Below are 22,934 nucleotides of genomic sequence, written 5' to 3' on the forward strand. Positions count from 1 at the left end.
GTTTTAGAATGCTGATACTACCTAGGAACACAAGCTGACAGGATTGACCCATTTTAGACCTGTTTGATTTTATCCTCATTTACGAAAAATAAAAGTGGATGGCCCTGTCCACCTACTGACCCACACTTTGATTAGTTGTACATAGAGCTCAGCAGTGTTGGCTGGCCTCCCCCCCCCCCCCCCCCCCCGTTAAACTTTGTGGGAATGGTTGGTGCAATGGAGGTCCACCCACAGTGTTAGTGGGCCAGGCTGGGTCACAGGTAAAGGTCATCCTTCAGTGCACTACTGGGCATGCTCTGGTGCAAAGCCTCTTCTGTGGCAAAGATGCCCTTGGGGTGTCCACTGGTGAGGTCCAAGGATGAGCTTCTTACCATGATATGCATTGTGACAAGTGTCTTGTTGGGAGGCAGGGGGAGAGGACAATTTAGCAGAGGAAGGAAGAAGGTTCTAGGTGGGGGTGACCACTAAGGCAGGAAGGATGGGCAGAATTTCAGCATGTGAGGTAGTTCGGTTGTTTTCCTGATTCTATATAAAATACGCTGACAAAAGGAACTTAAAAAGAAAAGGGAGGAAGGGAGGATGGATCTTTCCATTCACAGTTCCAGGGTAGAGCCTATCACATGGGGAAGTCAAAGAGGCTGGAGCTGGAAGCACCTGGTTACATTGTACCTGCAGTTAGGAAACATGAACCCCCCTGTTCAGCTAGCTCCCCCTTCTTATGCATTTTGGGGCTGGCCTCCTTTTGGGTGGGTCTTTCTACCTTAGTTAACATACTCTAGGTTATTCCTCAAAGGCATGCCCAGAGGCTAACCTATGCTAAGCAGCCCTGACTGTTGTTATCCAGATGATTCTAGATCCTGTCAAGTTCATAGTATTAACCTGTCCTGTGGGAATACGGAGGAAGGGTGTTCTAGGTAGAGGAAGCAGGGACAGAGAAAGTGCTGAGCTAGCAGACCAAAGGCTTTGCCGGTGAGATCTCAGCTCATCTGTCTTTAGGTGGGGACACTCAGACTTCAAGTACCCTGCTGGTAGTAGAGAAGGTACCAGGGTGGTGAGTGTAGCCTTCACTCTGGAGGTGAATGATGGAGTGGAGTGATCTGGCAACTGAGCAGAAGAAACTGCCTTTGGAGATGACTTGTCTGCCAGGCATGGTTGATGGAGACAAAGGCTGACAGGGACAAGGGCTAGACAGACGCAGGAGCCCATCTGTCCCTGTGCCTGAGCCTTGCTTAAGTGTACTTTCCATCTATCTGAGTTTACCTTCCACCCATTCTCTGTCCAAATGACTCTGGTGCATCCCCACCATCCTGGCTGGTTTCCTACTTGACACTGCCATGCTCATCTAAGTCCTCGAAGTCTGCTGCTTGGTTGCTCCCTGGACTTGGGTAAATCTCCTTGTGTCTTGGATGCATTATTTTTTCTGGACTTTTGTAAAGAGGAGGACCCTATCTGCCTGGTACCTCTCAGAAAAGAAGACCAAGTGAAAATTCGTATGAAAGTGTGTTTTCAAGCCCCACTCCCTTATAGAGGGCTTAGCATTGTCAGGCTGTAGGAAAATCCTTCCTCAGGGCATCAGGGATGCCTCTGCAAACGGAGGTGATGTGTCAGCTGCAGCTGTCAACACGATGCCATTGAAAATTCATGCTGATGGGGCACAGATTGACGTGCCTGCTTGCTCTGCCATCTGTAAATCCACGATGAAGGCAATATTGAAGGTGGTTGGGTAGGGTGGGGGACTCCACTTTTCTAGCCACTCCAATTTGCTTTATAATTGGCTCCAGCTTGATATGTATGCTGGGGTCAGCCTGTAACCTTTTTTTTTCTTCCTTTACAGCGTTTCAAGACCTTGCAGTGTGCTTGCTGACTGCTCTGTCTAGTCCAGGCAACTTCTAGTTCTTCTAAGAGCCTCTTAACCTCCATCCTCACGCCTCCTTCATTGTTCCTGAGAAGGATCTCATCATAGGCCCACACCATTCTGCCCCACTCCACTTTAACCCCCTTCTGGTCTTGAATACATCTGTCAACCACTCTGATTTCCCGTTTTGCTGAGTGAAGTCAAGTTTAGTGCTTAGGAAAAAGGCATGGTGCTTTTTCACAGAGAATTAGCAATAACCTCCTAACAGGACTGTTTTAGATGTAACATCAGACCTCCTGCACCCAAATTTCTTCCACTTTTTCTATTTCAGCCATGACTGCCAGCTCAAGTACTCATAAGAATTCTGACTGTGACTTTTCCTTGCTCAGAGAGTCTCCACAACTCTTGATTGGCTCTCACTTTGGCCTAAACTTTGCTGCCATTTAAGACAGTTGTTACTTTCATCTAAACCAAATGGACCAACTTTATATTGTGTTTCTCTTTTCACACATCTAGTACTTTTGGCGAACAGAACCACTTCTGGTTCTTTGTAAAGATTGGTCCCCCCCCACACAACCTTTCCACAGGCCCAGAATTCTGCCCAGAACTCTTGTATACTTCTTTATCACTATTTGAATTCAAGGCTCAGCCATCAGTGTCTTGTGCCACTGCTAAAATTATCTTCCTGCCTGCCATCCCAAACCATCCATTTAGGCAAATTCACCCTTAACTAACTGTCCCTGGGGCAACTTTCCCCTCAGAGGCTTAAGTTGGGCTGTTCTCGCCTTGACTTCAGCCTGGAGCTTTTCAGGTGAGGACAAGGCTGATTCATTGCTCATTCTCCACTGGGTCCCTCTTAGTGCCTGCTCTACCATGAGCAAATTCAGAAGAGATGACAATCTGAATGGTTTGTCGTTAACACTTGAATTGAAAAACTACTGAATCAAAATAAGGACATCATATTTTTTATGAGAACAACATGATTGTCAGAGTTTTTTTTCTCTAAGTCTTTTTCTTCTATCCATTTTTATCCCACAGAGCTTCTGACTTTCAAACTCTAGATTGTGATCTCCCAGAGGCAGTAAGTCAAATCGCCTTTTAATAAGCTCTCGGATTTATGAGTTTACTAGACCTCACTTCCTTCCTCCCATTTCTTTCCCTTCATTCTTTCCATACTGGAATTTTACTATGTAGAGATACTGCAGGAAAAAAGGCAGGCAGAGGCTGTGGGTGGAAAATCATTTGGTTATAAAAAGTTATATCTAACCTGCCCCTGAGTGGTCACTAGGCTTTCTTCTGCTCTTGACTAGAATTAACTTTCCCCAAAGATCATCTACCACTTAGGCTTGACTCGTCTGCAGTGAAGTTCCACAATTTCTGTTTTTGAAAAATACTTATTTTATTTTCTCTTTTCTGTTTATGTGTGGGGGTTGGGGTTGGGGGCACGCACACACACACACACACACACACACACACACACACACACACACCTGTGGAGGATAGAAGAAGATTTCAGAGCCCCTGGAACTAGTGTTATACATGAGCCACCCGATATAAATACTGGAGATTGAACTTGGGTCCTCTACAAAAGCGGCAAGTGCTCCTAACTGCTGCGATGCCTCTGTAGCCTCAGTCACACAATGTGTTCTATCAGTGTGGTCATCATCTCATCATGCACAATAGTAACAGAATAATTCCTTACACCTATTTTCTTCAACTATTATTAAAAAGCACTGACTATATTCTAGGTACTTTCCCAAAAGTCAGGGTGCACAATCGCAAAGCGCATTCTTCCCATAACCACCTTGGTGGTTAGACTGAGCAGGTGTCACTTTACAGAGAAAGAAATGAATTCTGAGTGTTTATTCAGTACCTGTTTTGTGGTTACTCAGCAAGAACTGGGAGCAGAGATGTCCACTTCAAATCACATGGTTTCCCATCTAGTTTGTGCTAGAAGCCTTGTGCCCAAGCCCCTCTATCCTCACTTTCTGAACTGTACCTCATATTGGCTCCAATCTCACTTAGGCCTAAACTCCAAAACTTGGGCTAAAAAGCAGGATTTTGTTTTGGCTCAAGATTCCTGCCTAAACTCCACATAGACTAGAAAAAGTAGCAATGGAGTTAGAAGCCCTGTAGTTGTGACTCTATCCTAAAGGGGGCATCAAAACACCTTCTCTGTTGGTATGGGCTGGAAGCAGGTATACCAGATGACCCAGTAATACTCAAAGGTTTACTTCCCCAACTTAGGCTTGTCTCTTCCTGGCCAGGCAGAGTATCCTCAGGCAGCATGGAAGGCTTGGCCATGATGGCCTAGATTTTTGAAAGAGGAAGAAATTGAAAAGAAAAGTAAGTGGCTAAAGTTATTATATAGATATGATAAATAGCGTAGGTAACAATGGGTTTTTAACTTTAATATTGAGTAATACAAATTTTCTGTACGTTTCAAATTTAGCAAATATGGATATGTTTAAGAAGTGGGAAAAAATCTTTAGTTTACCCAGACTTGACTGCCGTTAATATATGTGTGATCTCTCATTTCTTATGTTATCATTTCTACAAAATGAGTCTGTAGTAGATGCCGTTTTAATTTTGTATCTATGCGAAGACTACCCTGCAGGCAGTGTAAGCACACATTTGAGTTGGAAAGAAGAATGCATTGTTTACACACGTATGCAACCACGTAGCCGAGTGTTAACCACTCTATTTGGCAATGTGAACCTAGGAGAGGGAGGCCTAAAAATGTGAGGCAGACTAAAGCCTCATGCAATATGCGACTTTATCCAGAGCATCAGTCACATATGCTGAGGGTTAAGAAGAGTCACCTGAGTAAAGTGTGCAATCACAAGGATAAGCTGCATGTGGCAAACACGTTTTCCCACAGAGGCGCATGACTAACCACAGCTGAAGTAACCTCACTGATAGCACAATAGACACATGCCGGTGTTTATAGGGGAGCAAGTTCTAGAATGCTTGCACTTCCCAATTCTTACCTTTTTTCTTAGGAAATTCTAGAAGAGGGAGCTAGAATAGTGGCTAGAGGTTAAGGGGACTTGCTGCTCTTCCAGAGGATCTGGGTTCAATTTCTAGTACATGCATGGTGGCTCACAACCATCTGTAACTCCAGTTCTAAGGGAGTCAATGCCCTCTTCTAGCCTCCTTGAGCACCAGACCAGCAAGGGGTACACAGAAATGTGAGTAAGGTAAACACATAAAGTAATTTAAAAATGAACAAACAAAAATTTCTTTTAAAACATAAAAGAGAAATCTCTGAGAGAGAAGAGGCATCCATGGTAGCCCATGCCCCTCCCATGTTCTGTCACTCATGTAGTCTTGAGAGATAGCTGCAGTCGCCGTCAGCCTGTGACTCATCCACAGCTGTCAGTAACTGAAGGTTGAGTGGGCAGACGGGAATGTGTGTGTAACGCAGGAGCTGGGATTTGAACCCCAGGCTTTTCCAACTCTGCCTGAGCCTCAGGAAATGTGTGAATAAATATACCAGTGAAATTGAGGTGTCCCGTTCCCTAACTGGGCATACCTAGTCCTGAAGTGACTTGATGTGCCAGGGAAGGCTGACGGTGGAGGGGGCGGGGTGAAGAAGGGGCTGTGGGGGGCAGGAAGAAGAGTGTCTGTGGTCAGGATGTAAACTGCATAAGTAAATAAATTAATAAAAAAAAATGAGGGGGTGAGCCAGGTAGCCTACTATACTGAGTTTTTAAGTTCAGAAAATATGCTTTTAATTTATTTCACTTTTATTTATGTGTACGTTTGACTGTCTCTCTCTATGTATGCCTCTTGTATTTGCAGAGATGCCAGAATAGAGCGTCAGATCCCCCGGAGTTGGAGTAGCAGATGGTTTTGAGTTGCCCAGTGTGGGTGCAGGGAACTAAACATGGCTCTTCTGGAGGAGCTGCAAGCACTTTTAAATGCTGAGCCATCTCTTCCCCTTTTGCATTAGGTACCAGACAGAAATCTTCCACTTAAACTCACTGGAATATTCACACACTTTTGTGTCATGGATAGCCAATGTCAGCTGTCAGCAGTGACACAGAGTTTTAGGGGAGACTCAGTTCCTCACTTGCCATTCCCACCCCAGCCACCTGATCTCTGCACTGCATACCTCAGGAAGGTGTTACTGCCTTTCTCCTCAAGTTCAGTTAGCATCGGTGAGGTGGCTTGCAGGCTGTCCATTTGATGGGCCAGTATGCTGCAGGAAGGAGGAGAACACAAAGAGAAAAGTGTCCAGGAAATTCCAGAGAACAATTCTGCTTCTGTCTTGTTGCTTCCTACTTATGGGCCAAGCACCATGTCTAGTTCATAGGTCCTCACTGTGAAGGCCACATGAGTGCCCAGGAGTACAGCACCGAGAACCCTGTCTGTCATGGCTGTAATAGTTCTAGGTCAAGCACTCGTTTAAAATCGTCTTTGTGCCTTGCTACAGTGTGGACAGCAACCAGTTCTGATGGTTAGTCACTGGTCCTGATAGGAGGGACTGCAGAGCTGGCTCAGCTGTCCAGAGCACTTAATGCTCTTTCTGAGGACCAGATTTCAGTTCCCACAACCACACTGGTGGCTTACAACAGTCTGTAACTCCAACTCCTGGGGACCCACCCTCTTCTGGCCTCTGAGGGCACCTGCACACACAAGCACATAGAAACACACAGACACATACATATAAACACAAATGAAAGTGAAATATGTGAGGAGGAGGGGGAAGAGAAGGGGAAGGAGGGGTTGGCAGAAGAATGACAAGAGAGGACCACCTCTTAGTAAATGGCCAGATTCCAGGCTAAGCAGCAGTTTTTATAATCTCAATTAATCTCTTACAGCCATATGCAATCATGGTCTCCATTTTATAGATGGAAGACCTTAGGATCAGCAAGAGACACCATTTCTTTGCCAAGATCATTCGGCTAAGGTTGAAGAATGGGGGATTGGTATCCATGGGCATGTGACCCTCAAGTCCAGGGCCTAACTTGTTATTTACCACAGCTATGCCCACTGGGGTCCCTCTACCTCTGCCTTTCATCTCCTTTAGATAAGGCCAGCTGGTTATTGAATCTGCAGTTTATTTTGATATTTCTACCTGTGCTGATCCTGATAATGTTGGATTTCTTTACTGATAGAGAAATGTGTAAATCTGGATGTTACCTGCCTCAGTGACATCCGAATGCTGTGTCAGGAATGCTTTTGGTAACTGTCAGGTCTTCAGACTATCTATACGTGCTGCACTGCTGTCCAAATGCTATCTTGATGAATGGCAATGACTGAGGTGGTGATGGTGGGGGACAAACAGACTGTGGTGGGAAACAAAACTGTGCCTAGTGCTGGTGTGAGTTCCACTGGTGATTTGGAGCCAGTGAGCATTTTCCATCTTCCTGAAAAGCCATAGTCTCTGGCCACCCATGGGAACCCTTTGTTAACATAAGCAATCCGTGTGCATGGTTCACACGCAGCCACAGAAATGGACTCCCCTGTAACAACTCTTTACACTTCAGCTTGTCCTCTGAAAACTCCAGTGGTTTGAATCCCCACCCCGCATCCCAGAATGAGTCTCCACCTGAATTTTTGCTGTGGGCTGGTTCTGAACTGACAGCTCTTGTTGAGGAAAATTTCTCCCTAATCAGTCATGCCTGGAGATGGTGGAAAGAAAATAAGCACAGTGAAGATGAGGCGGGAGAGCAAATTAGCAATGCTCTGGAAGAGCTGAGTAGAGCGCAGAGCGAGGGAGCAAACAGCTCCCCGCCTCGGGCTGCGGCTGGGGACACCTTCATCCTGCAGGCGGAAATTCAGGGCCCAAGTGGCCCTTTAGGGATGTCTATGAGGTTCTCATCCAGAGAAAACGACTGTAATGATCACGATTGGTTGGAATCCTGGCAGATGGTGGCGAGAGCTCTACTTACTTGGGTAATTAAAGCGGTAAGGATTTGCATGGTTGATTTGAAGGATCTCGAGGCTGCGGGTGCCCACATGTAGGGCAAACTGCGATGGAGCACCTCCTTGCTTTAGAGGATTTGCACCTGGCACCAGTATGAGTGGATGAGAGTGGGATTGGGGGTGGGGCTTCCACCCAGGCTCTGTCTCCAGTGCTCTGGCCCACTCACGGGACTGTTCAGCCCAGCAGGAGATACAGAAAGGTGGGGTTTGCTGTCAAACCTAAGGAGGGAGACTGTTTCTTTTCTTTTGGTGGTTCAGATGCAATTCTCTTGATTACTGTGGTGAGAGAATGTGTACTATCGGGAGTCGTGGATGTGACTCAGGTGCTAACGCACCTTTTGCCTGTTTAGCACGTGAAAATTGGCAGCTGGATCCCCAGTACTATCAAAGGAAAATGGTTGGTGGCATTAGAGTTTCAATGCTTTATTCTAGGTGAGCTGTTTAATGGAATCCTTGCAACCTTTCTGTGAGAGAGGCAGGATGGTGTAGCCCAGGAGCCAGGGGCTAAGTCTGCATTATCATCTTACTTTTGCCCTGGCAAGCTGAAATAGTTTGCTGGTATTCTGGGTTCCTTAAAAACAAACCCTTTATATCCCCTCCCCTTTCTTCTGTAGAGGGGATAGATGTTGATCAACGATGTTTAAGGAGCTATGTTATAGGTGGGTACCAGACTCCAGATTGATAAAGGCCATATATATTATGTACAGGAGGGAAAGAAACTCAAGCACTGGATTGGATTGGAGAGTAGCTCCTTGTGTTTTTTTGGGTAGCGGATAGCCATGAAACCCACATGGTGTTCTCCAAACCCCAGAATCCAACTTGGCAGCAAAAATGATGCCTTCACATTAGTTCATCCTGACTTCCCTTTGTCAACAGCTGCCTGGGAGGCAGATGGAGTCCTGAAGGGACCATATCTCAACTCTCTCAGGAAGTAGAGACTTCCTCTCTGAAGTAGAAAACATAGCCCTGGGTCCCCTCTGGCTTGTCCTGTTGGGAGTATGTCTGAGAAGTTAGGAGCTGTTAGATTCTTCAAAGGGGCATTTTAGCCCTGCCAGCAGAAGGTTAAGACCTTTTACACCTATCTATTTCTATGTATGTATATATGTATATATGTATGTATGTATGTATGTATGTATGTATGTATCTATCTATCTATCTATCTGTCTGTTTATGGTTATTTATTTATTTGCTAGGCATATACTCTACCAATGAGCTTGATTCTAGCCCTCCAATGCTGTCTGAAAAAATAGTCTTCTATATGGCTCAAGTTCTTACTTAAAAGGTGTCCTACTCAGCTTTTCACACGCTGGCATTACAGGCACACACCACCACCAGTGGCCTGGGGCCATTTTATGATCTTTCTCATTCCGGGGAAAGCTGAGCCGCTGTAGTTCCCCAGCTTTTGAAGTCAGCCTGACTAACACGTGCCCCAGCTTTCTGCTGCCTTTTTGATGCTGCTCGGCCCTGAAGAGCTGAGCTGAACCTTTCTCCTATGTGGAGATGATAGCCAGAACATGCCCTCCTTTAGCCTGTGCATGACTGATGTGTAATATAGTAGGTAAATAGACATGTGAGGGCCTACGCACAGGCTGTCCTCAAGTCCAGATGGCTCTAGGTCCCCACCCAGCAACCTGGCTGGGGATGGGAGAGCCTCTGCTGGCTGCCTGAGTGATCGCAGCGCTGTCTCTGGAGCATTTGATCTCTGTAATAAACTGGAGCTGCACACCCCACTGGCAGGCAACATCTTGGCCTCAGGCAAGGTTGGATTATCCTTACAGTGGTGGCAGTAGCACTGGTCTAGGGAAGCGGTTAGTTTGACAAAACGTGCTCTATTCATCAAAGGAAGAGGGATGCCCTGGCTCTCTGTGGCCAGCAGCAGAAAGAGCAGCCTTCTTCCCTGGCGTTCCTACTCAGCTTTTACAGGCCCAAAGGAGGCAGGGAGTGGGGAGCATGAGAGGAAGCGTGGTGTCTTAGATGGTGGGAGGGGAGAGAAGCGGTAAGAAATGGATTGAAACAGATATGCAGGTACATCTCGTTAGTTACCACTCCAGTTAAGCAAGACTGTCGGGGAATTTCACATACCCCCCAGCTACTGCCGTTCACGTTATAAACTCTTCCAATTACCTGAAATCTCACTTAACTTAAATTCCAGCACATCCCCTGCGGGATTCAAATAATCAAAGTTTGCCTGTTGAAAGTAATCCCAAGGAGGGAGAAATGGGAGGGTGAGCCTGAAGAAGATGGATCATAAAAAAAGTCATCTTCCAGGATTCCATTAGAACCACTAAGCCAGTGACTTAGGAATGCTGGATTGTTGTTAGCTAAAACTTTCAGAGGAGAGCACCATCATAGTAGAGGGTCTGTGCTCTGGGAGGTATGCCCATGGAAGATGGGCAGAGTAGGAAGGAAAAACTTGCACTTAAAGCTTGAGGGAGGAACAGGGAGAGATTTGAACTAAATGCGGGACACTGGCTGACAACATGGCTTTTTACGCTAAACACCCAATCATATCATTAAGAAGTTAAGGACACATTTGTGTCTCTCTAAGGGATTGAGAGCCCATTTGGCAAATCTGCAGGATTAGAATGGGGAAGGGACAGTATGCCCCGAATTAAGGGAAGCACTGTGTTATGTGCTCAAAGTTCAGAGCACAAATCCCATTTTGATGACTGTAGGGACTCTCACACTTTCTCCACATGTAAGCTGTTGCTTGTGGAACTCTATATTTCCCCCTGGCCCTTTGACTTTGCAAATATGATGTTGTCATCTACGAGTTTTACCTTTCTGAACTGAACAATCACGGTACAAACAAAAATCACAAAACATTCCCATAAAATAATTCCCATAAAATAATGTTTATGATTTTGTATTGGGCAACATTCATAGTCATGTTTGGCTGCATGTGGTCTGTGATCCATGGGTTGGACATACCTGGTAGAGATTTAGGCAGAACATCAAATCGACGACTGTCTTGCTAAAATATGTAAACTAACACTAAATGCATAGATCTATATATCAATGTGTGTGTACATTCACTCACTCACTGGGGACTAGAGTTACATCTTGACAGGTTATATGTTCTCAACTCTCACTGTGGGCGAGAGCCTGTACTTGCCTTTGGGGATGGATGCAATAGTTTATGTGAAAGGCCTGGCTGCAGAGAGGCCAAAGGCATAGAGTAGATAAGGGGGCAGGTGTTGTGTCACAGAATGCATATGTGTGGCACGGGCATACACACACACACACACACACACACACACACACACACACACACACACACGTGTACACATACTTTCTCTCCTATTGAGGTGCATTCAGACTGTTCTACAGCCACCAGGAGCCACTCCTCCTCTTCTTGGGGCTTAAGAGGCTTTCAGGACAGGATGCTTTCCCTACCACTGGATAAACTCAGATGTGTGTGTGTGTGTGTGTGTGTGTGTGTGTGTGTGTGTGTGTGTGTGTCTGTCTGTCTGTCTGTCTGTCTGTCTGTGTCTGTGTGTTGGTGTGGGTGAGTAATAACAGGAGGCTTTAATGGGAACAAGGAAGGCAGTCAAGTCAGAAGCAGGCTATGGCCAAATACTGAGGGGCTGTGGTGTGACAGGCGCTTTAACGTTCAGAGGGGTTTTTGAGAATGGTAGGAGAGCCATCAAGATGCTCTGTGGGTAACGGTGCCATGAAGCTTGAGGATCTGATCCACATCCCTGGGTCCCACGTGGTGGAAGGAAAAGGCTCCAGGATTGAAGTCGGCAGGTAGGGAATGCAGAAGAGGCTATGGTAAGAGGCTGCCAGACATCACAGGCAGAGCCAAGCAGCTGTTTGGAACGAAGAGGTGGCCCATCGGAGTTGAAGGGGGTGGGCTGATTATTGAGTGCTGTTTACTCGGTGCTTCTAGTTGGGTAGGAAGGAGGGGTTGCTGGAGGGGAGGGGGCAGGAGAGAGAGAGAGAGAGAGAGAGAGAGAGAGAGAGAGAGAGAGAGAGCACTAAGGACAGAACGGAAGGCAGAGGATAACCCAGTGTTGCCAGCTCTCCATCACTGTAGCAACACCCGAGGGAATTATGAAGAGAAAGTTTTCCTGACTGGCATCTGTGGGCCGTCGGCACCATGGCTTCTGAGTTTTAGGAGGAGGCAGCCCATGATGGTGAGGAGTGTGCATTGGAACAAAGCTACTCACCTCATGGGCAGGACTCAAAAGAGAGAGGAGAGAGTCTTGTTCCCCACCATCCCCCTTCAAACAGCATGCTCCCATGACCCAAGATGGCTCACAAGGCCCTGCCTCTTAAAGGATCCACAGCCTTCTAAAATTACCATGCCAAGAAGAAAGCCTTTGGTACGTGGGCCCTTGAGGGACATTTAATATCCAAACTCCAGGTCTAGGTGAGGAGGTGCCTCTAGCAGGATGAGTCTGCAGAGAACAAACTCCTGGGCTCTTCCTGCTCATGACCCTGGGCTGTGTGTGCCATCCTCTCTCTTTGATGCCTTAGTGGGGTAGCAGGTATGCCCTCACACATCGAGGAAAGCCAGCTTGATTTCTTCACTAAAAGTCACTAAGGACCAGGAGTCACTATTCGGTAGAAAGGGTCACTTGGCAGACATACTCCCCTGACACAGAGCTACCTCCTCTCTCGGCGGCAGTTAGCCAGTCATAAAGCTGTCCAAATCCTAATGTAGTATGTCAGATAGTCGTTTAATTATTATGGTCTTCCTTGTAGCAATTATGATTTGCTTTATTGCAGATAACAGAAAATGGGCAGATAAAAGGCGCGCAACAGCCCACACTGTGGGATGGGGTTCTTGAGGTGATGAGGACCCAACTAGCTTCACTTGTGGGTGTGAATTAACATCACCCATGAGTTACAGGCTCAGCTTCAAAAAAGTAATTGAAATGCAATTCAAAAGAAATCTATTTTTGAGTGGATAATAAAAATATTTCACGATATCTAGTATACATGCCAGAAACGGGGCGTATTTTATGGAGTTCATTCTATGCGCATTTCCTGGGTTGCCTAGACTCCTTGGTGTGTGGCACTTTCCTTTCTCTAGCCGGTAGGGATGTAACTACCTGCAGCTTCGGGAGTCCTGACAGCTCACAACTGTCATCCGGGGACACGTGTTTTTGTACCTGATGGACAGCAGCTCAGAGGCAATGACAATAAAAGGGATTGTTAGCAAATACCCACCATTTATTTTTCTTTCTTTCTTTCTTTCTTTTTTTTTTTTTGGTTCATTTTTTTCGGAGCTGGGGACCGAACCAAGGGCCTTGTGCTTCCTAGGCAAGCGCTCTACCACTGAGCTAAATCCCCAACCCCAACCATTTATTTTTCAAACGCTATTCATGAGACACACCCGAAGGTTGCAAGGTTCGGAAAGAAGAACTAAGATGACTCCTCCTCGAGTTGGCCATTTTTTCAATCCCAGCATTCCTTTCTATTTCTCTTAGCTCCTTTACTTAGAGACTATTGTCACTGACCCATCTGTCTACCCCAAGACTGTGGACAAGGGCCCTGAAGATACCACTCAACCACAAAGATTGAAACACTGGAACTCAGCTCACCTCTTGGGCAGTTTCCAACTCAAATTCTGCTGCAGTGGTACTTGGTGGTAGGTATTCTGGGCCTTGCCCTCAGTGTCTGCAGATCCCTCCCTCTTACCCTCCCTCTAGTCCAAGTTTCTCCAGTAGCCAAGTCTATATTGCCAATAGTCTTCTGGTATATTCCTATGTCAGAGCGCTTACTGTTACTTCCCACCAAAGCATCCTGATTTCTTTGTACAGATAACAGTGCAACTCTGCCACCTCCTGCCTTTGAGATTGCTAGATAACTGACCTCGTTGGGCTCAAAGTCCGAATCTCTGAATAAGGGGCTAACCCCACTGTCTATTGCAGAGACCCACCACAGGGAACAAATAGGGTGCTTCCAATACGGCACTCAGCAAGGAATGGAAGACAGTGAGCTCACCAGTGGTGGGTGCTGTTGCTATTACAATCAAATAAAGTCCTTCTTACTTCTAGCAATGCTGGACACATGGCAAACATTAAAAAGCAAACAAACAAAACACAACCAAACAATCAAACAATGCATTTGCTCCTCTTTTTTTTTCTTAAAAATAAATTGAATACCTCCTTTCCTGAAATTGGAAAGAAAGGGAAAAATCCACTGTCCCTATTCCAACTGTGAACTTGGCCAACAGGGTTATTACTTGACTGAAGATCAACAGTGAGGGAATAAGAGATTGAAGGTGGATTCCTTGGCTCTACCCAAGCGGCCAGAGAGTGGAGTGTTTTCCTGGGTTTGTCCTGCTCACAGCCTTTGCAGTGTGGTGGGGAGGTCACATGACTCATGGACCCACTGATATGATCCCCATCTCAGACTCTGTGGCTGATGCTAAATTGATGTGTGTCTTGTGTCTGATGGTCTCGGGAGTGCCCTGTCTAACCATATTGTCTTAGACAAGGTGAGGACAGACCACATTAAGAAACAGCAGTCAGAGTTTTTTCTGGAAGCCTTCTGGGGGAGTTCACATTGCAGAGAGCAATGACGTTGTGTCCCAAGCCCCATTGCCTTTTCTTCCCACTGTGGGCTGCATGGCAAATTGTGCCCATGTTGATGTGACTTACCCCCTCTGGTGGCAGGATAATATTTTTCCCGATGAGAAGACTCTGAATGAGCGTACCCTGGTTAGAGACCCTGGGATCCTCACTCCTGGGAGAAGAGAGGCTGAACTGCTTAGCCTCTGTGCATTCCCTAGGCCTCAGCTGTCTCTCCAGTTTCACCCCAAGCACTACCCCTTGCCAGCCTGATGCTCGGCACTCATTGTTCAACCCCGGTTAGGAAGCCCCCATACCTTTACTTCCCTACTGTGAGCTCTGTGCTCTTCCTAGTGCCTATCATAGACTCCTCCACTCTGCCCCCCAACCCCTTACCTCAGAAGCCCCTCTCCCAGACCTGCAGGCTCCATGTGGTGTGTCACCCCTCCTCCAGGGAGCACCTTCACTTCCAAGCTCTCTCTACTTGTCTCAGCCGGAGGGATCTGAGTGGAAGTCATGGCAATTACAACTAATGCATTAGCTGGCTTACAAATGCTAGCTTTTTACACCCTCATGCCAACCCTGTGAAGGCACAGTCTCCATCTCCATTTGGTAGACAGGGAGGCTTGAGTGGTTAGCTGGCTGATCACATAGCTAGGAATAGCAAAGCTAAGACTGGAGCTCTGGCATGCTGGCTCCTCTGCCAGGATTTCCACCATGACTACATCCTGCATTGTCCCTCCGTGGGAAGTTTCTATTCACACCCCAAACCCCCCCACTCCCTGTGACAGGGGAGATGCTAAAAAGTCACCATTCTTTAAGACCAAGTATAGCTCAAGACCAAGTCACAGTACAGAAAGGACAGGAAAATCAGACAAGATGACTGGCTTAGTTTCTCTTCTGTTGCTGTGATAAAGTACTCTGAAAAAAGCAACTTAGAGGAGAAAGGGTCAATTTTAGCTTGTAGGTCATCATAGCGGGGAAATCAAGGCAGCAGGAGCTTGAAGCAGCTCACTTTGTATCTACAGTCAGGAAAAGAGAACAATGAATGCTTGCACACTTCTATTCAGTCTTCACTCTCCATGTACACCCACCAGGATCCCCTGGGTCTTCCCATATCAATTAAACCTGCACATCTTAGAACCACCAACATTCTGTTTCTGGATCCTCAGTGTTACCTGTGGATGCAAATGCTAAGACAAGTCTTCACTCTGCTAGCCCTGTGCTCAGATTCACTTTGGGCTGTTTTATAAGTGAGACTTCAGCCTAAGGTTTATCCTGCTGATAAAAACAATGACATGAGCTAAAGTTCTTGACAACCAGTTCTCCAGACTAGAGCGAGAATAAGAAAGGACAGACGGCTGAGTGGTCACTTTCTAGGCCCGCCCTTTTCTCTGTGTGGCTTCAGTTTCTGTAAGAATGCCTCTGTTTTCTTTAAATACATATATATTGCATATAATTTTCCATATTATAATTAATATATTAATTATAAATAATTATGATTAATATAATAGATTATAAAATACACAATATATTATAATATAGAAATATATACCATGTATATTATACATATGTGTATATATACTATATATTTTGTAATGTAATTCCATCTACCTCAAATCCTCTGTCACCTGTCCCCTCCCCCAAACCCTCCCCAACATGTCCTCTTTTTTTTGTAAACCGTTGAGTCCAGTTAGTGCTGTCTGCTAGAATGTTGATGACTTTTTGTTGGCCAGAGCTTATGCAGGTAACCTTAGCAGAGGGGAGTTCATGAGTGTGGTGGCCACCTCAGCACTTTACATTGCTCCTCCTCACTGTTCGGCTCCCCCCCCCCCCCTTCTGTGATGTTCTCCTAGCCTAGCTCTTTGTGATAGAGTTTATAACTGTCACCTCTCCCATGTGCTTAGGAGCAAACTGTAGAACTCTGCTTCTTAAACTCAGAGCCACTGTGGCTGATCAAGGCTTCCGTGTCTGGCTTCTCCCAGGTTCCATAGAGCCTGAAGCCAGAGTTTTCTACTGCCTTTCATTGGTTATAACCTGGACCATGCCTTGGAGAGAAATGCCTTTTCTTTTGGATCATTCAAGGGCAGGGTACCCGAATTCCTGCTTTTCCAGTTGGAGGTAGCCTTTACGGTCCCCTTCATGAGATGGGTGTTCTGTACAAGCTTACTCAGTGAGTATTTTGATACAATTGAGACTTTCTTCCCCAGTGGATGTCTTTGGGGCCTCAGGTATGAATCCCATAAATGCAATCTTATTGCCATCCACACCCAAAGCCCCCGTGACAGGGGCTGCTGACTGTGGGGAAAGCTGAGAGAAGGGCAGATGGGTTAAGTGGTGTGTAATGATGCTTTCCCCTGTGAAATCTCAATGCCTCCCTCAGGAGACTGCAGTTCAGGGTTTCAAGCCGCTCACCTCCCATATTTACTTGTTGAGGACTTGACTCTCGAGAAATCACTGTGTCGACAGAACCATTTTGCCATCCTGCAGACAAAGTCAGTCTCAAAATCCAGAGCGTTTTTAGGCATGATTCCAATCTTGTTACTGTGGGGAATAGAATTCTACCAAGGTGAAGTGTCTTCTCTCAGAACGCAAATCTGCCTCAGAGCGGCTTTTCTTCCCCCTTTGTTTTTGAAACTAAGCAATTACTTTTTCTTTTTTTTTTTTTAAGGAAAAAAATGCGCTAATGCACAAGACTCTCTTTTTACCCCCTTTCATTTATTTGAAATTGAACTTAACAAAGTCGGTTCTCAGCAAGCACTATCTATGAGTAATGCCTTTTGTCTATAAAGAGCATTGGCTCAAACGGTACAGGAGAGCCGTTCTCTCTCTGCTTTGTGTGAATGTCCACAATGACAAAGCGCTCGTGTCAGTGTGTATAATGAAACTATAAATTGTTTTCATGAATGCTCTGAATTTGGTCTTTTATGGGGAAAATTCAAAAGGTATTTAGTGCCACATTTCACATATGTGAAGAATGCCAAGCAGTGTGATATATCCAGCAAAAGTAGAATCTTCTTGGGGCTCACATGGGCTACTACGGTGGGACTCTTGGCTGAGCTTCAGTTCTGGTACAGGGCAGGAGGGAGAAGTAGAGATTCAGAAATACTATTGCTTGAAGGCAGGGGTCCCAGCCACAGACCTGGCTGTTATGGGGAGAATTCAGAGTATGGCAAAAATACTTAGCTTCTAAAATCGGTCTCTGGTGATGGATGGGTGTCTGTGTTTGACCCAAAAAGAGGTTTTACAGATCAGTACGGATCAGAGGTTTTACAGTATAGCCGGTGAAGAAATTCTCCAGGGGAAAAAGGCTGCTGAGTTTCATGGGCGGGAATGATCGAGTGAAGTGATTTATGGCTCAATTAAATGATTTTCATAATATTTGGGGGGTATTTTTGTGATCAATAGTGTATGGACTTATCCTTGAGAATTTAGTAAGAAGCAGAAGAGCATAGAAAAAGTTTTAAAACTTGAGGAAAAGAAATTACTAAGGAGAGCTCATACCTATCAATATTTATAATTTTTTATTAAATATATTTATGTGTATCACTTTGTAAAATTTTAATAAAATTTTATGTGATCCTATCTATCTATCTATCTATCTATCTATCTATCTATCTATCTATCTATCTATCTATCTGTCATATTAGATAAGTTTGGGATCCAAATGTATTTATCCACATATGTAATTAAAAAAAACATCATGTGTATGGTGTGTGTCTGCCACAGCATATGTGTAGAAGTCAGAGGATGAAGCTGGGAATTGGTTCTCTTGTTGCATTATGGGCCTAGGTGACTCAGGTCATCAGGGTTTTATAGCTAGTGCTTTAACCTACTGAGCCACCTTGCTGGTTTACAGTTCTGCTTTTGAACTCACTTGCAAATGAATTGTTGTATCTGTCCCAGTTTGTGAAAGCTCAAAGACAGGTAAGGTTTGGTTTTGTCTTTTGAGAACCATGTGTCAGGCAAGCCTAGAGTTCCTCGGAAGTGTAGCGTGTGATCCCCAACCATAAATAAGGCGAGTGTGTGGAGCACGGTGCACTTGGGGAGTGTAGAAGGCCACCTGCCATTTCTAACCAGTGGCTGTTTGTCCTGCAGTACCTGGTGTGTAAACGGAAGCTGGAGAGCAAGAAGGAGGCTCTACTGATCCTCTCCAAGGAGCTGGACACCTGCCAGCAGGAGAGGGACCAGTACAAGCTCATGGCCAATCAGCTGCGAGAACGACATCAGTCCCTGAAGAAGAAGTATCGAGAGCTGATTGTAAGTGACACCGTGGTGGCATTTGGACATACTCTCTTAGAAAGTAACCCCTTCCAACTGTTTGCAGTAGCCAAGTCTATGCCTGTAACCCTAGCTAGCATTTAGGACGTGGAGGCAGGGGAATCAGGACTTTAAGGCCTTCCTTGGCTACGTAGTGGGTAAGAGGCTTAAGAACCTGTCTCAGACTAGTGAACGAGCCAAAAAAAATATGAAAGAAAACAAAAGTTAAAGGTAGAGATGTATTTGCCACCTGTTTGCTCTACATGTATGTACTTCCAGGATGCTAGATCTGGTACCTGTGGAGGTGCTCATGACCACATATGTTTACTGTGGTTGTTTTACTATTGGTTTATTGATATGGACTTTTGCCTTTCATTTTAAAGAATATTCATACCTTAAATCTGCTAATACCGAGGCTGCCAGGTGTGCATGGTGGCCCAACTTAACCAAGCTAATTGGCAATAAAGAAAATAAAACTCAGTTCTTCATTGTTCTGTCGAGTTCCATGAGCTCAGACCCCACAGGTAGTGGATAGCTGCTGGGTGATAAGGGTTGAGAGCTCCCATGGTGGCTGCTGTTCTGTTTTGCTACAGAGTTCTGCTGGATAGCGTGTGAACAAGCTGTCTAAAACATTTCTTTATTCCATGATGGCTTCCTAGGCCTTGTACACAGACCGAAGTCACCTATATTAGTCAGGGTGCTCTAGAGGGACTGAATACACACACACACACACACACACACACACACACACACACACACACACACACAGGGGATTTATTAGAATGGCTCACAGGCTGTGGTCTAGCTAGTCCAACAATGGCTGTCTACCGAGGGAAGATCCAAGAATCCAATAGTTGTTCAGTCCACGAGGCTGGAAGTCTCAGCTGACCTTCGGTGTATGCTAGAATCCCAGGGAGATGGTCTAACGCCATTGAAGGAATGGACTTGCTGGTGAGAGTGAGCTTTCATGTCTTTAGTATAGGCAGCCAGCAGAAGGTGCGGCCCACATTAAAGGTGGATCTTCCCACCTCAAAAGATCTGTATTAAGCTGGCTGCTGGTGGTACATGCCTTTAATCCCAGCACTTGGGAGCCAGAGGTAGGTGGGTCTCTGTGTATGAGGCCAGACTGGTTTACAGAGGGAGTTTCAGGACAGCCAGGGCTGTACAGAGGAACACTCTCTCAAGAAACCAAACCAAACCAACCAACCAACCAACCAACCAACCAACCAACCAACCAAACAAACAAACAAACAAACAAACAAATCTGAATTAGAGATGGATCCTCTCACCTCAAGAATCCAGATTAGAAGTGGACCTTTCTACTTCAAATAATTTAACTAAAAAAATATCCCTCACAGGTGTGCTTAGCCATTTGGGTTTTAGTTAATTCCAGATGTAGTCAAGTTGACAATCAAGAATAGCCACCACATCACTTCTGGGGCTTTTTGCGTAGTCCCCATGGTTGGGATACATCTGTCACAGTCAAGGATGTAAGTTAGGCAGAAGTCAAGGAATCAGTGATGCTTCCCTTTCCCCTGCTGATGTGAGCCCTCTCCTCTGTCAACATGCTGTTGCTGTGTGTCCAGACTGGTCTAGAACTCATAATGTAGTTCATACTGGTCTTCAACTTGTGTTCCTTCTGGGTTCACTTCACAAGTCTTGGGAGTAGGTGTATGCCCAGTTTCTATTAAGTGCAGGCACTATTGTTAATAGTTTATCATTTTCCTGGGATCACTGAGCTGTCCTAGAGTAGAAATAAAAATACTCCTTGAATTGAAGTAACTTAGATGCATATGTAACTGGAGTCTATGTCAGAATATTTATTTAGTGTGGTGTGGTGAGACATTTCTGAAATCCCAGTATCTGACAGGCTAGAACAGGATTGGGGAGTTTGTGGCCAACTTGGGCTACATAAAGAAACCCTGTCTTATAAAACTATAATAATAATAATAATAATAATAATAATAATAATAATAATAATAATAATACTAACAACAACAACACCAATAACAACAACAATAAGGTTCTCAATTTATGGATATTTGTTCTCCTGAGATATTTATGTTCCCAAAGGCACAAATGGGAGGAAGATTCAACTTTTATAAGTTAAAATGCCTAATAGAACTGGAAATTCTCTTATTTATCTGAGCAAATTAGGTTTCCTTCCCTTGATTATTCTGCCCACAAATAATATACAGTTGTGTGCACATATGCATGTGATGCATATGTGCTCATGTGTTTTTATGTGTATGCATGTGTGTTTTTAAAAATTAATTAATTTATTTATATCAAATGCTACCCTTCCTCCCAGTCCTCCCCTCACAGAGACACTCCCCTGTCTCCCTCCCCTTCTCTGAGAGGGTGGGGCCCCACTGGATATTTTCCCACCCTGGTGCATCAAGTCTTTGCCAGGGTAGGTGTATCCTCTCTCGCTGAAGCCAGACAAGGCAGCCCTATTTGGGAACAGATAACACAGTAAAGCTACAGCTTTAGGGCATACGCGTTTTTAATGTGTGCTTGTGTGTATGCACATGTGTATGTTTTCATGTATCTGCTTGTGTGTTCCTATGCATGTGTGTATACATGTGTGTGCATATATGTGTACATGTGTGCTTGTATGTTTTTACATGTGTGTTTGTAGATATGTGTGTATACACGCATTTGTGTACATACAACATGTTTATGTGTGTGTGTGTGTGTGCACATGTGCAGGTGTGTGCCTGTGTAAATGTAGATATGTATGTGTGTATGTATAGGCAAAATGGATGTTTACGTGTGTACATGTGCATGTGTATATATGCATGTGTGTGTATTTATGTCTACGTGCATGTGAGTCATGATTTCTTTTATTCTATTTAAAAAAACTTTAACCAAATGAAATACTATTTCAATTTATGCTCTGCCTCAAAGTAATTTTGACCCATCTAGGTTTCTCTTTTAGAAACAGCATTTTGGAAAATACATGTTTGGTCTTGATTGGAGTTGATTCTCTTGGGTCCCCTCTCGAGTGGTAGTTATTTTTAAAGAGTCGTCGAGCTTCCTTCCTCACCTTACTGGCTGCATGGCTGACGGGGCTAAGTCTGAATTTAGACTCACAGTTGGTCCAACTGAGGGTTGGGATTCTGTGGTGAGTTTGGGTGCACAGTTTCATTCTTAGAAAGTGAGACACAGTCTTTGTTTCCTTGTAGGATGGAGATCCATCACTTCCCCCTGAAAAGAGGAAACAGGTAAGGTTTCTTCCCGATATCTGGCAGATTTTAGATCCGACATGACTGTTACCTTGACACTGTTTGAAGAATTGGGAATCCTCAAATGTATGGAGCAAACTTCCTTTTTAAGTTTTCCTGGAATATTTTATACTATGGAGGATGTGGTTGTCTGAGGGATCAGGTGAGGCAGAAGGGATTCTGAGCACAGCTCAACAAGGTGTGGGGAGACAGCAGCTGACTGGATCCCCAGATTGTGGGGAATTCCTTTGGAAGGCTGGGAGATGAGGGTTCAGTGGCAGCTCCTTAATGCAGCAGGAGGCCTGCTGTTAAGTCCTTCCCACTTCAGACTTTTAACACATCTTCTATAAAAACTCTCCTGCTGCTTCTTACTTTTCTCTGCATAGTAGCCAATCCTGTTCGGCAATCAACCCCTTTTCTCACTTCCACATGTGTACACGTCCTGTTCCTGAGTTCGGGATTACTCCACTGGGCCCTCGGCCATCCTCCATGACTCTAAGTATTTGGCTTTGCCTTGATTTTCAGGGCTTCTTGGGTCAGCCCGTTTGCCTTATTTCTGTTTGTTCAAATGTTTCGTGTTTGTTCAGATAAACCCGTGAATCCATTGTTCAGATAAAGCTGAGCAATGTTTATCACACCTTCCTTTGTTTCTTCCACACAGATACTATTGAAACTTTGGGAAAATTGTTGCGTTAAATTGATAAAAATGAACATCTAAATTTGATAGATGCTAAAAAGGCTAACTCAATTTAATTCCTTTTAAAATTCTTTTTTAAGTGCTGGCTAATAGTAAATGTATTGAATATGTTAATTTATGGATGAATTTGAACTCACTCCTATGTGTGTGAAAGAGTGATCTTTCCCCCAAGACAGCTTTCTTAGACCTTCCCTTAACTTTGCAGCTTTTTTTTTTTTTTTTTTGCCTTGTACTGTGTATTAGAGGTTTTCATATGCTCGTGGTGGTAATGTTCATGGTGGTGCATTCTGGGATGGCAGGCCTTTTCACTTGAGCAGGACTTCAGAACGGGAATATGTAACCCAGAACACAGAAACCAGCTGTGATGGTTACCCCAACATCCTGTGTTTGTAACTGATGGGTTTCAGCAAACACAGTTGATTGTTAATGTACAAGGT

The 22,934-nt window shown here is 44.9% G+C and overlaps 1 protein-coding gene across 4 annotated transcripts in view; it reads left to right on the plus strand.

Moving 5' to 3' along the window:
• Ccdc149 (coiled-coil domain containing 149) overlaps window positions 1–22,934 on the plus strand; it is a 95,212-nt gene that overhangs the window by 12,619 nt on the left and 59,659 nt on the right. For all 4 annotated transcript variants that reach the window (XM_006251034.5, XM_039092757.2, XM_063273760.1 and 1 more), the window contains exons 2-3: window positions 18,412–18,573; window positions 21,762–21,800. In XM_006251034.5, coding sequence (XP_006251096.1) covers window positions 18,412–18,573; window positions 21,762–21,800 — 201 coding nt within the window. The remainder of the gene's footprint in view (window positions 1–18,411; window positions 18,574–21,761; window positions 21,801–22,934) is intronic.

This window comes from Rattus norvegicus, chromosome 14 (assembly GCF_036323735.1).
Source record: "Rattus norvegicus strain BN/NHsdMcwi chromosome 14, GRCr8, whole genome shotgun sequence".
Classification (NCBI taxonomy): Eukaryota; Metazoa; Chordata; class Mammalia; order Rodentia; family Muridae; genus Rattus; species Rattus norvegicus.